Source organism: Zootoca vivipara, chromosome 16 (assembly GCF_965207765.1).
Source record: "Zootoca vivipara chromosome 16, rZooViv2.hap1.1, whole genome shotgun sequence".
NCBI classification, from domain to species: domain Eukaryota; kingdom Metazoa; phylum Chordata; class Lepidosauria; order Squamata; family Lacertidae; genus Zootoca; species Zootoca vivipara.
The window spans coordinates 38,657,591-38,672,098 of record NC_142599.1 but is presented as its reverse complement, the minus strand read 5'-3'; the positions used below and the strand labels follow the sequence as shown (position 1 = coordinate 38,672,098).

General features: G+C 50.3%; 1 protein-coding gene across 4 annotated transcripts in view; it reads right to left on the bottom strand.

The window, feature by feature from the left end:
• Positions 1 to 14,508, bottom strand: part of SEMA6C (semaphorin 6C) — a 99,926-nt gene that overhangs the window by 15,894 nt on the left and 69,524 nt on the right. For 3 of the 4 annotated variants that reach the window (XM_060269548.2, XM_088659739.1, XM_088659738.1), the window contains exons 14-18: positions 11,217 to 11,354; positions 9,452 to 9,529; positions 7,729 to 7,790; positions 6,898 to 6,948; positions 2,729 to 2,884 (exon numbers count right to left, since the gene is read on the bottom strand). In XM_060269548.2, coding sequence (XP_060125531.2) covers positions 2,729 to 2,884; positions 6,898 to 6,948; positions 7,729 to 7,790; positions 9,452 to 9,529; positions 11,217 to 11,354 — 485 coding nt within the window. The remainder of the gene's footprint in view (positions 1 to 2,728; positions 2,885 to 6,897; positions 6,949 to 7,728; positions 7,791 to 9,451; positions 9,530 to 11,216; positions 11,355 to 14,508) is intronic. The other variant, XM_060269549.2, reaches the window with a different exon arrangement.

The window sequence follows — 14,508 nt, the reverse complement described above, 5'->3', positions numbered from 1 at the left end:
GGTTTTCAGGCGGGGACATTCTCAGCCCATCCAGAGAGGATGGCGATTGAACCCGGGGAACTTTCCCCTCTTCTGCCACTGAACTAGGTCCCTTTCCTCCTTGCAGAGATACAGCAAGGCCATATTTCTGCTAGAGGCAAAGTCTGCAGATTCACACCAAACAGATCAATCCATTTTATTTAATCCTCTTTTTAAAAAAGCCCTTTAAAGTGGTAGTCATTACTGCTTCATGTGGGAGAGAGTTCCATCGTTTAACTACGCACCATGTGAATAAATCCTTTCTTTTATCCGGATTTATCCGGAGACTTCCAAAGTTCAGCTTCATTGAACGTCCACGAGTTCCAGTGCTTGAAGGGAGCAGAAAAAAACTTCCCTCTTGCCACACAAAACTTTATAATTTTATAAAATGCAGATTATCACGTGAGCTTCCTCCAGGCGGTTGGCAGCATGTCTGCCTTCAATACTGATAACTGCAACCCTTATCCTAGTCTCTGCTAGACCAGCCCTGTGTGATTCTTCTCTGGAGACCTCTGAGTGGTTCAAAAATGAAGAGGTGCACAGACCCATAGGAATAGTATCAACATCTCCCACTGCCCTGCCGTGTGGGAAGGGAACCTCTGAGGACGTACAGAGAGGGACCTGGACTCAGAAGAGGCTGCGGAAACCATTCGAAAATCAGATTCTGCCTCAGGGCTGGCAGGAGAGAATGCTCACAAAACACTTTCCCAGGAGACCGGCTTCTCCCTAAATTGAAATACAAAATCCAGCTTATTTTTGGTGGCTGTTCTCTCCCCTCGTACACCTTTATCTTCCCTGCCAGCTTAATTATTTCATTTCTCCGCAGCTGTCTGGGGGCATTTTGTTTGCAATTTGAGGGCTATTTTGTCCCCCCCTGCCAAACACCCATCTCCTCACATTTTGCTTCGGAGTGGGGGGCGGAAATATACTGCGTGTGTTGTGTGTGGGGGTATACGCCTTGCTGTGTGCAGGAGAGTGCGTTTTTGCAATACGCATTACGCCTAATTCTCCCAAAATGGATCAGCTCTTAAGAGCTATTTCCGCTGGGGGCCATTTTTCTGTTCTTTCTCTCTTGCTTCATCAGGGTTATCTCCCCCCCCCCCCCGGACACACAGAAAGCTTGCGGTTCCCTTCCTCTCCATCCCATCAAGTCCTCCTCAAACTCTGCCTGCCAATGAGGCGATGGTGCCGACACACAACAACCCTGTGAGGTGGGACACACCAACATCCCCAATTTGATGTATTTTTAATCTTTTGTTGGAAACTGCCCAGAGCGGCTGGGGAAACCCTGCCAGATGGGTGGGGTATAAATAATAATAATAATAATTATTATTATTATTATTATTATTATTATTATTATTATTATTATTTACAGACGGGAAGACTAATTCAAAGCCTCCCCATGCCAGCTGAATCTCACAACTGAGCTGAGCCTAGAGACTTGAGAAGGAATTCGTTCCAGCTTGCACTTTAAAGCAAACCTCACTTCAGTTGCACCTGCTGAAAATATGATTTGTACTTCCCAGGATTTTACAAACTTGTGCAAAGAAAGGCATGCAAGCTGGAGGAAAGTGTGCATAATTAAAAGCACATATATTCAATGAAAATAATATAGGAGAAAAATGCATTTTAGGGAACACTGCTCAGGAAATGTGTACATCAGGCATCCCCAAACTGCGGCCCTCCAGATGTTTTGGCCTTCAACTCCCATGATCCCTAGCTAACAGGACCAGTGGTCAGGGATGATGGGAATTGTAGTCCAAAACATCTGGAGGGCCGAAGTTTGGGGATGCCTGGTGTACATATTATTAGGGCTACATTGAAGCTATACATCTAAAGCACTACAATACCACGTTAAACGGACACCGCTTCCCCCCAAGAGTTCTGGGAGAGGTCCTTTCTTAAAGGTGCCGAGAGTTGTCAGGAGACCCCTTGGTCCCCTCACCAAGCAATCCCGCAAGGTTGGTGATCTACCACGAAGCGACAGCCTTTGACGTAAACGCAAATCAAGGTTCTAGTCCTCATGGTTCTGAACTGGTTTAGGTAGGAGCAGAGGACGCTGCCTGAGACCAAGCCAGACCATGGGGTCCCCCCACCTCAATATTGGGGGTTTATCCCAGCCCTACCTAGGGATGATGCCAGATATCAAACTTGGGACCTTCTGGGTGCGAGGCATGGGCTGCCGCACTGAACTGCGGCCCTTCCTCATCTGAACGCTTAAAACACACGCCCCAACCCACAACTGAAATTTACAGAGGCCTCTCTCTCTCTCTCTCTCTCTCTCTCTCTCTCTCTCTCTCTCTCTCTCTCTCTCTCTCTCTCTCTCTCTCTCTCTGACACTCACAACTGCAAATAGAGAGACAAAGGTTTCACTTCCAGCGGGCGCAATCACACCTCCCATCCAGGATCCTAAAAAGACTCGCCAGCTTCGTCCTCTGCCTTGAGAGGGGCACCTGTAACCATGCACAGCTCACGCGCCCCCTGCTCCCTGACATGCAAGACACGGCGACGCAACCATTTCGCATGCCTCCGCATTCCAGCGCGTCCCCAGGCCCTCCCCGCGCGAGTTAGTGGTTCTTGCACAGCTCACTGTTATCACGGGGGTGCCATACTGCGGGGACGGGTGGGGTGGGGGGACACGGCACGTGTGTCTGTGTGTGTGTGCATGCGGGCGGAGGGGTGGGGGTCCAGGCGAGCGGCCCCTTCTTACCCTGCTTGCTCACAGCCACGTGGAGGGTGGAGTGTGGCCCCCCTGCGCCTGGGGCCAGGCGGGCGTCGGGAGCCAAGCTAGCGGGAGGAGACCCCGTGGGCACTTCTGGGAAGGGAGAGGAGAGAGCGGTGGCGGCTGCGGAGGTCTGCGTCTTCCCTGTGTTACCGGTGATAAAGACAGTGTCAGAATTAATGCGTGAAGGGGTTAAAACCACGGAGTAAGCTGGAAAAAGGTAATCAAGCCTTTCCCCCCCTATCCAGTCCACCTGTGGACTCAGTGTACGAGGAGGTCTGAGTTGGTTGCTCCAGCTCAGCCACATGGCTCTCACTAGCCTCTCTTGTGTTCCTATACCAATAGTTTAGGAATTTTTATCCATCTTGTAACTAAGCTACATTTTACTGTCTGTGCAACTTTTCTGACTGCTGTATGGAAATGCACATGAACCTGGCCTTTGGAGAGCTTGTAAGTAAACCATTTTTATACTATAAAAAAAACACGGCAGCAACGACGACGAGTGGAGGAAGGAATAAAATAATGACATTGGGGGTGGGGCAGCGGCCAGTTAGGGGGTAATGGGAGGAGCCCCCCCACAAGAGCCACAGCGAAGGCTGCAGACCCAGGAACGGTCTCCGCAAACACCTTGCAATCACATCTTATGCAGGGGATCAGTTCTGAGGTTTCCACAAAACCACATATATTCAAGCCACCCCTTTGGTTTGTGCCACCGTGCAAGGATTTCTAGGCTTCTGCAGTTGGCACGCTGAGTGGGCCTTGCAAGGCTGAGAGCTCAAAAGCTGTTCTTTTTACGCAGAGTAACTCATAGGGATCAGGTGTGGAAAGAGCTTTTATCCCTCACCTGCCAAGGCGTATGGGGAAACCGTCCTGAAAGGGTTGGTTGGTACCCAACTAAGTTCTACTCAAGAGTAAACCCACTGAAATGAATGGACCCAAGTTAGTTGTATTCATTCATTTCATGGCGTCTGCTCCGGCCACGACTAATGTTGGGTGCAATGCTAGTGCCGCTGAGAGGAGCCCCATTGAAAATAAATCAACATGGCTAAGTTAGTTCCATTCATTCCAGTGGGTCTACTCTGTGTAGGGCACACACCCTACGTTTAAGGCGCTGTGATACGGCTTTAAATGGTCAGGGCCTCGCCCAGAGAATTCTGAGGGCTGCAGTTGGTTGAGGGGGCTGAGAGTTGTTCAGAGACGCTACAAATCCCAGAGGGATTTAATGATTGCTCCAGGAAGAGGGATCACTCTGGGAATTGTAGCACCGGGAGGGGAAATGGTCGGCAGCTGCCAGAATTCTACAGGGGAATTCTATAGGGGAAGCCATGGTGGCTGAATGCGATTTAGAGTTTGTGCAACTGTTTTGCAATCCGCAGAGCCTCCGTCTGCTTGCGTGTCAGTTGCCCCCCCCCCAACGCCAAGCCAGCCAAGTTGCCTAATGAATCCCAGACGCATGCCCCCCCCACGTCCCCCGCCTGCCCCACTCTTGGCCCCCGCAGTCCTCGCAGGAAGTGGCGAGTGGAAGCGGCCAAGATTTGCAGCGAGACAGGGATAAGAAGAGGGGAGGGGGAGGAAGGGGGGAGGCCTGTTGCTCCAGAAGACCAACCCCCTCCCAACAATAATCACCTTCGGCTGACCCCGAAGCCCTACTCAGAGCAGACCTAACCTAAGTCAGCCGTGTCTGTTGCATTTCAACGGGTCTACTCTGAGTAGGACTGAGATCGGAGACGAGCCCGGAGAAGGACCGGTCTCAGGTCAGGAGAAAGGGGAGGCTTGAGAGAGGCCAGGCTTAACCCTGGGTAGGAAATATGTGTGCACCCCCAAATTTTGAAAAACCCCCCCCCGCAAGCGATGCTCACAGAACACAGCAGCCTCCTGTTCCTTCTGGGCTCCTTCCTCCCCCCACCCATTAAATCAAGAGATTTCTCCCCTGCTGGGTAATTAATGGAGTCGCTTCGGTTTTAATTTCCTTCCAGGCACCGGATTGGCTCTGCAGCTCTCTTGCTTGGGGGAGCTGGACTCAGGGGGTGAGGTGGGGAGGGCAGGGAAGCAGGGCCTCCTGCGGGGGGCTGATTGCCTGCGCAGAGAGCTTCATCGCCAGAGCTGCTCGCCCCATCTAAGCTCAGGAGTGTGCGCTTGTTGTCGGCATGCCAGGACGCCTGGGTTCTGCACAGCCTGGGCGCCTGGGTCTTGCATTCCCCAGGTGTCTGGGTTCCTCACACCCCGGATACCTGGGTCCTGAGTTTTGTGTGCCCTAGTCTTTTTTAACTAGAAAGTGTGCTGGTGTGTGTGAGAGAAGGTCTTTTCTACCCTACAAGCTCAAATATGAGACAAGAGGGGGAAATGCACTTTTTAAAAGGGTTCTGAGGAGATGGGGGGCCCTTGGGTGACATCACCCACCCATCCGATTTCAAGTCATGTAAGTGATGAGGAAAGGATTGAAAGGAGATATTTAGAGGCTTTAAATCAGCCATAGGCAACCTTGGCTCTCCAGATGTTTTGAAACTACAACTCCCATGATCCCTAGCTAACAGGGCCAGTGGTCAGGGACCATGGGGGTTGTAGTTCCAAAACATCTGGAGAGCCAAGGTTGCCTATGCTTGCTTTAAATGGTCCATATCCGTTCCATCCTTGACTTTGGCATCTTCTACTCCTCTGGAAAAAGCCTTCGCTTAGAGTAGAGGGAGCCTGAGAAGCTCAAGATGCTATTGGTCTCCCCCTCGGCAGAAATTGCTCCCTCATCAAATAAACAGAAGCCACATTTCAACCATGCATTTCATTTTCAACGGTAATGGCTCCCCGCCCAAAGAATTATGGGAACTGTAGTTTGTTTAGGGTGCTGAGAGTTGGAAGAAGGACTCCCCCCCCCGTTATTCCCCTCCCAGAACTACGATTCTCAGAGTGTTTTAATGGCCAATCCCTCTTCACGGGGAACCCTGGGAACCATAGCTCTGCGAGGGCAAACAGGGGTCTCAGCACCCTTATCAAACAACCCATTCCCAGAATCCTTTGGGAGAAGCCATGACTGTTCAAAGTTGCGTTACAGAGCTTTAAATGGCACAGCATGAACGTGGCCCAGAGTTGGTTCGATTTCAACCCTTCGGGCTCAACATAAAAACCGCAGCTGCGTTTGTGCTCTGATGAGGGAAGGTCAAATTCTGCCCCAGGAGAATCACACACACACACACACACACACACACACACACACACACACACACACAAGGAAAGGTTTCTGGGTTCACACGGAGACCATCCCTCTCAAAAGCCATAAAGGGGAGAGTGGGTTTTATACACAGCCTCTGGAAAGAGTACAAAGAGAGCGGCAGGGGGTTGGTTAACCGTAACAAGACCTTCCGCCCACCCCTGCAGTAAATGATGGGAGTGGGATGTTGGTGGGATGGATGAGGAAATGGCGCTTGATGTGACAGGAAGTGAGCAGTGATTTGTTCCTTCGAGGTGGTGTTAGTTTTGAAAACCAGTTTGTGGGAATTCCCACATTCCCCAGGCAACAGAAGTGGAGGGTTAGGGGTTCCGCTCCTCCTCCTCCTCCTGCTGCTTTTGAGGAGAGTTTGCCCCTGTTTTAAGAGAATAAACCTTCAATGGACTTGGCTGGCAGCCATCTTAGGCCTAAGCAACAGGTGGCTGGGAACCATGGCCACCGGGAAAGGCCTTGAACGGAGGTCGCTTTGTCCCAAGGGGTCTTTTGAGACCCTTGCGTGGGAGAAAATAGGAACATCCTGGCATCAGTTCACATACCAGTAGCCTTTTGGCTAAAAACCACTGGAAGCTGACTGGATCCTCTCAAGATGACGCCTCCAATTGGACACCATGGCGCCAACACGGAGGATCCCAAGATACAATGGCTTGGCCCTGCTTAGGCAGACCCGTTGAAATTGACAGACATGGCTAACGCAGGCCTATTAATTTCAACGCCTCCACTAGGAACAGAGCTGAGCTGGCTCTAACCCCAATAGTCCCATCCAACATGGCGGCCTTCCCCCATTTGAACCTCAATGGCCGAAACGCCACCGCTAGAGTGTGGGGCGGCGGGTGATTGATTTTTTGGGGGGCAGAATAAGCGGCGGAAGGAGACAGGAGGGGTAGGAAGGACGATGAGCTTGGGGAAGGAGGGAGGGAGGGGAGACGGACGTACTGACCATATGCAGAGTTGCTGGTGCCATCGCGGCTCCCGGGGGCTGTTACGACATCTAAAAAGCGAAGGGGAAGACAAGAGATGGGTACGGAAAAAAGGCAGAGGAACAGGGTGCAGCTAGGCAGCTAAGCATGGGGCAATCTGGAAAGGAAGAAGCAATTTGCTCATAGGTGGAGCGGGAAACATCAGGCCTGGCCCTCCAGGTCTCTCCATCTGGCCCCGGGAAGCCTCCTCACACTTCCCATGGCCCCTACTTTGCACCCCGAGGGTCCTCTCTGCCTGGAGTGTGCCCTTGAACCCAAGATTGTGCCTCTAGCGAAGAAACGTCTGCTGTGCAACCACTTTCTGCCTCCGGCCCCGTCCACCCCAAAATGCGGCCCTCGGGACAGTTGCTTGGAAAAGGGTGTGGCCCTCGGGGTGCAGCCCAGGAAGTAGCTGGTGAAAAGGGCCGGAAGAGGCATTTCCCTGGAGCGTCAAAAACAAGCTGACTCTGTGGTCAACGTCTCAGCGTTTCTTGAGAGACGTCTGAAGTGCAGCCCACTCAAGCCAAAAAGGGAGAAAAACCTCTTTAAGGGATGAGCACCCAAGAGCTGTTATTTCCTACGCAAAACAGCTTTTCAGACGCCCGCCAATGGAGTCGGTGTTTCTGTGCATGAGCAACAGGAAAAGGACACACGCCCAGCCATTTTTGTTTGGCTCAGTGAGTTTTATAGCCGGATCGGGACTCGGAGCAAGCTCCGGTTCTCTTCCGACGAGACTCGTGCGAAAACAGCAACGTGGCTTCCTGGCTGGTCTGGCTGTGGAAAAGACCCCCTTGTCCCCAGAGGACTCTCACCTTGGCAATTCCCCGTGTACTTGATGGAGCCTTCGACGTCTTGCTCGAACCCGCCTCTGTGGCTGGAGAGAGAAAGAGACAAGGGTGGAAGAGAGAAATCTCATTAAAACGGAGTCTGCCAGCTTGATTAAATCCTCCGCTAATTAATCAATTGGCTGGCACTCAGGAAAAAAAAAACGAGGTGGGAAATTAAAGAAAGCAGAACCCGACAAGTTACAAGCCCCCAAAGAGCCAGACAATTCACCCTCCTGTTCCCTTCCTTCACCAGTCAGAGATGTTTGAAGAGACAAGCTGGCGTGGGATGGCTTGTGCCGCAATGGCTGTGGGTCAAGGAGAATATTTAGAAAATGGAGTATACATGGAGCATTGTGGGGGGCTGGGGGTTTGTGGAGAGGGAGGAGGGATGGAATTCGGGGTGAGGGGCAAAAAGAAGCTCTTCGCAAAATCAGCTAAGTCCTTCAGTGACCCCCAAAGCCCCTTTGGTTCATTGTTTCTAAGCAACAGAAAGTAAAGTTTCTAGTCCTCATGGTGATGCAGAAAGGATGCTGGGGCAGAGTCAGTTGAGGATGCTCAAACTGACCAATCAGGGGGTGTCTTGGGGTTTCTAGGAAGCACCATAAGAGCCAAAGGGGGGGGGGTAGAAGTGAGGAGGAACTTGGCTTTATCTGTTAAATAAATATTTACATAGCCTGCTTCCCCAGTGTGCATTCAAAATGGTTCGCAACAGAGGGAACAGCAAACTTGCATGAAGATCAGCTTCCGCGATAGGAAATCATTAAATGCAGGAGGTAAAAAAGCAAAAGTATATATTTAAAAAAACCTCAAGAAAATGCATCTGTCAGCTGGAAGAGCAGCTCTTCAGGAGGAATTTGGTCCAATTGAGAGAAATAAGATGCTTTTACAGCCCTTATTTATATAACAGAATGTGTAAGGCCACTGAATCGTAAAAACTTCTAAGCGGATTGCACAAAATATGAAATATACATTAAGATGATCATAAAATATTCATTAAGAGACAAGTTCACCCAAAAGCAAATTATAAATGTAATCAGTAGTTGAAATATACATTGTAAAACAAAATTACGTATTAAAATGTGTGGTCCTGTCATATCTAAATAGGTTATGCTAAACCAGAAGTTTTTAGTAGGCGCTGAGAACAATGCAGTGAAGGTAGTTGCCTGGCCTCAATGGGCAGGGAGTTCCAAAGTTTAGGCGATACCACACTGAAGAAGAAGAAGAAGAAGAAGAAGAAGAAGAAGAAGAAGAAGAAGAAGAAGAAGAAGAAGAAGAAGAAGAGGAGGAGATCTCTTGAATTAGGTGTGGGGAACTGTTGCCCCTCCCTATGTGGCTGAACTACAACTTCCATCATCACCCCTGACTGCTGGCCACGCTTGCTAAGGCTGATGGGATACATAGTTCAAAATATCTGGAGGGCAGAAGGTTGCAGGCAGTGTAAGAAAGAGGAAAGAGGGTGTCGGAAGCCAAAGAAAGAATGAGAAAATGGGGTGTTAGAAAAGGAAGTCATGGAAGGAGAGGGGGTATCGGGAAAAGTAAGAAAAGGGAGGTGTTAGAAAAGGATGAGGAGAGAGAGGAACGGGTGACAGAAAAAGAGAGAGAAAGCAGGGCAATTCAGGGAAAACTTCTGGAGGGCCAAAGGTCCTTGCCCACCTGCTTCATAAGAACAGGGATGGCCTCCGAAATTCCTCCCCCCAGCCTGCCTCACCTGATCTCGCTGCTGAACGCAACGCAGGCCCCCGTGCTCAGCCAAACGCAGTACGGATCGCGGGATCCCAGGCAGCTCCTGCAAACGGAGAAGGAAATAAATGTGTTCGCTCGGAAAGCGGGAAGGTTGAAGCCCTCTGCCGACCCTCCCCGTAAGGCTGTGCAGTCAGGGCTGCACCGACTGCAGGGGGGGACCAAACCCCCCTGAACCCCCGCCCACCCCATGGGATTGCTTTTCACTGCACTGGTGATAATATATGGAGCTCCCATGTTCAAAAGCAGTCTACCGTTGAGCACCAGTTGCCAACAACAGGAGAGGGCGTTATAACCAGCTTGTCAGAAACCCCAATGCCCTTGTTCCAAAGGGCAAAACAAACCCCCAATATATATATTTTTAATGCACTCATATACGACTTTTTTTTTGGGGGGGGGTGCCACAGGAAACGTTGCTGAGAGCCGGCGTAGTATACTGGTTAGTGTCAGATTTGGATTCAATTTTCCGCTTGGCCCTGAGGCTCACTGGTTGTGACCTTGGGCCGGTGACCGCCTCTCTCAGCCTATCCTACCTCACAGGGTTGTTGTAAGGATTAAACAAGGAGCAGGGAGAAGCACGGACACCACCTTTAGTTCTGTGTGTGTGTGTGTGTGTGTGTGTGTGTGTGTGTGTGTGTGTGCAGGGGAAGTGGGATATGAATGCAACACACACACACACACACACACACACGCCAGCTTCCGTTTTGCTCTAGCCACTAGTCACCGCTTCCCTGCCCTGATTTCTGTGGAGCTGACAGGAAGGCGACCCAGGATGCCTCTCTCTCTCTCTCTCCCTCTCTGCCCCTAGAGATCTTTGGGTCCCTGCCACGCTGGGATTTGGAAAGGGGGACATGGCCTTTAGGAGAGAGAGAGAGCAGCTGGCTCAGTTGCCCATTAAAGGAAGCGGGCAGCTCTGGCCAGAATATCACGCCGTATGGCATTTCCTGGAAGCGGCGAGGTCTGGCACCCCACACCTGTTCGGGGCAGGAGGGGCTGTGTGGGATGGGTCACGCGAGGTGAATCAGGGGGCCATAGGACACGGCAGCCCCTTGTAAGGACCTTACACACACACACACACACCAAAAAAAAAAAAACCACACACACGAGCCTCTGTTGCCCTGTCGCAGCATGTTGAATGTTTCAGCTATCAAATTCCAAAAAGGAGGGGTGCTAAAAAAAATAGTAGCATGCCTTAGGAATTCAAAAGACATTTTGGTTGAATTTATATAATTTAGTTTCGCTTGTTAAGATTGCACAGAAATCATTAAAGATGATTGCCAATGAAAACCACAGTCAACTCCCCTGCAAAGAGGCCTGCAAACACCCTCTAAACCTTTAGAAACCCTTGTAAAACCCAAACTGCACCAGAGGAGGAGGATGGATTAATCGGCCTCCCCCTTTGGCTGGTTCTTCTGAGGTTCTTAGGAAGCCTTGGAGAGCCAGGTAGCATTCAGACAAACAGGCTGATTTGGTATAAGAGACCTCCCTAGGCTCCTGGTTCAAATGAGCCCATCACTTGGAATCATGAAGACAGGAATCTTGGCTTTATTTTTAAGGAGATCACCTGCTTTACTGGGGGTGGGGAAAGGCCCAGGTTCAATCTGCAGGTATGGGGCAGGGAGAAAGCGTCTTCCATCGTAAAATCCAGAGAGTTGCGACCAGTCAGTGTAGACGGGCAGAGTTAGGAAAGAAGGAAGAGGCAGAAAGCAGCAAAATTAGGTCACCCCACTAACCTGCGGCAGGCACTGTAGGCGGCGCAGCGACTGAGAGGGACTCGCACCACGCACCCAGAGAAGGCCACGTAAACGGCGTGGCTGGCTTTGTCAAGTTCGAGCCCCAGGACACGCCGGTCTTCCTTCCTGACACTACACCTGGGATGGGGGCAGAGAGGGGAAGACAACACTAAAGAAACCCAACATTATTGAAATCAAATCAAGCATTGCAGGGGGTTGAGCTGGATAATCTCTGGGTTCCCTTCCAACCGCACAGTTCTGTGATTCTCAGTCCATCTCTCCACCAGCTTTTGGGGCAGAAAACTGCCATTTTCCCTACGCACCAAATCGGTCTCCTCTACCCATTTCTGCCACGTCGTAACATTTACATTTCACTAACAGCCAGTGCCAGATTTACGTATAAGCTAAACGAGCTATAGCAGGCATTCCCAAACTTCGGCCCTCCAGATGTTTTGGACTACAATTCCCATCTTCCCCGACCACTGCTCCTGTTAGCTAGGGATCATGGGAGTTGTAGGCCAAAACATCTTGAAGGCCACAGTTTGGGGATGCCTGAGCTATAGCTTAGGGCCTCACTCTCTTGGCCCTCCCCCCCCAAAAAAAAATTAAAGGAAGAAAAATACTGGATGTACATTTCCAAAATGTAAGGTAAGTTCAGCAATTACTTTGATAAATATTTTGTTATGTGCAAATGGCTTTAGATACCTATTAGGTCCATAAATTACCATATAGCATATGTTCAACACAAAAAACAGCGCCCATTTGTGGTTGACAAAGGACAGCTGGGCATATAAAGGGCCCCGTTACCTTCAGGAGCTTAGGGCCTCATCAATCCTAAATCCGGCCCTGCCAACAGCACCCTTAAAGGCAGGGCTTGCCAATTCTGCCACATATGCGCCCGCAGCATTTCCGCTGGTAGCAAAACTGAGGATCTCTACCCCGTTAAACAAGGCTAAACGGTTCCCAGGATTCCTTGGTTGGGGGGAAAGCCATGGCTTTAAATCTATGGTGCCGACCTGCTTGGCAGTGGCTACTCACAGAATTCCATGGGGCGAGACAGACATGATAGGTTAAGGCAGGGGTCCCCAGACTATGGCCCCCGGGCCGGATGCGGCCCAATTGGCCTCCCAATCCGGCCCGCGACGCCCCCCGCCGCCTGCTGCCGCCGCCCGTTCTTACGGCGTGCTGCGCGGCGGCGCACTTCCAGATCTGAAAAAAATCGCCGAAAATCGTTTCTGCGCATGCGTATGGGCCTCTCCCGACCCAGAAGAGGTCATTTCCGGTGCACTTCCGGGTCGGGGGAGGCCCATACGCATGCGCACAAACAATTTTCGGCGATTTTTCTGGCCTGGAAGCGTGCCACCGTGCCAGTAAATGGGTGTGCGCATGCGCACTGGCGCGCACTCCCCCACCCTCCGGCCCACTGCGTGCGCACTCCCTCGCCCTTACCGGCCCGAAGGCGGGTAAGTCTGGGGACCCCTGGGTTAAGGCAACCTTATTTGGGCCATGCCCCACCTAAGCATCTCTAAAATCCTGATGCCCCCCACTGGGCATTATTATTCAAAAAGCGATCTCTTACTCACGTGGAGGAAGCCTAAAAGTACCTTAACTTAATAACTAATTCTCGAATTGCCCCCCTTAAAAATCAAATTGCAAAAATCAAATTGCATGTGCCCCACATTGGGAACCATGGGGTTAGGGCAGGCACCCCCAAACTCGGCCCACCAGATGTTTTGGGACTACAATTCCCATCATCCCTGAACTCTGGTCCTGTTAGTTAGGGATGATGGGAGTTGTAGTCCCAAAACATCTGGAGGGCAGAGTTTGGGGGAGTTTGGGTTAGGGTCTGTAGAGTTCGCCACCTAAGAGGAAATGGTCATATTTTACGAGGCATTCTAGCTGCGGTTGCAGAAAATTCAGTCGCTGGGAATGTTGGGGTTGGGTGAGTGGGGTCGGCAAATGGGTGGGCAGGGGGCACCCCGGGGAGATAAGGAAAATGGCAACGGGAAGTTGCGTAAAGGGGGATAGGAAACGGCTCGCCTCTCAAAACTCCTTGAAGCTCAAAGAAATTAAAAATGCTAAGACAGAACCCTCTCCCCCCTCCAAACTCCGATAAGATAAGGATGTTATTGCCAATTAAACTTGCTGTTCTATTTTTGCCTCGGTGGCTCCTGCCGATAATATTCAGAAGGCAAAAAACAGCAGAATTAAGGGGAGTTTGCATAGTGTGTGTGTGTGTCTGGAATCGTTGGGGGTAACCCCCCCCCCGCAAAAGAACCCCACCATGCCCCTTTGCTGAGACGGGAAGCCGAAAGAGACCTTCTACGCCTCCTCAGGTGGAGAGCGGGGCAGTAAATTTTCCCACACCTGCAAATGTGGTTAGTGAAGGCTGGGGAGAAGGTTTCAAATTCAAAATAAAGCACGTTCCTGCTGTGAGAAGGAGCCTATTTGAAAAGATAGTGTGGGTGGAGAAGGGCAGAGTTAAGCTTGCAGGAGGCGGGGAGGTTCTGGCAGGCTTGGGCTTTCTTATTATTATTTTTTAAGAGAAAGACTTGAAAGGCATGCAATGAAAGCTACCATTTGCTGGGACGTGCGCAGGTTATTATTTCCCCCTCCACAGATGACTTGGTCGAACAGGTCCGGCTGGCTTATGAGAAGCACGACAAAAACCTGCTGGACCTGATGTAGTAGGATAAGAACACTTGGAGGTGGACGGATGCTGTCCCCTTTCAGTCGCTCTCACATTTCTCATAGTTTCCTAGTTTTTAAGTTCAGTTTGCCACAATTTTTTCTTCTGAAAGTCCTCACAAAAACATCAGTGATTTAGTTAGTGCATGGTGCAACAGACACTTTTTTTTTGCAATCAGTTCCGTCCCCGTCCCCCCATGTAATGTGTGGTTTTTCTTTGTTATTTCCACTGACCAATGCATTTTAATGCATCCTCTTCCCCAAGCTGAGCAGTTTTGTACACTTCTCCCCACCCAAAAGATGGCGAAACTATTGCAAACTATTGCATTCAATTCCACATTAAGTTTTGCACTGAAATGTGCATTCAGTTCCACATTACGTTTTGCATTCAAATGTGCATTCAATTCCACATTAAGTTTTGCATTTCTCTATTGAAATGGGCATTAAAATTCACATTAAGATCGGCACTTCACACTGAGATTTGCATTAGATTTTGCGTTAAGATTTGCATTTTGCCTTCAAATATGCATCAAATTTTGCATTAGAATGCAGACCAAACCAAATTCTCCCCCATCCCAACTGTCAACACTCTGGAAGGAAGCAA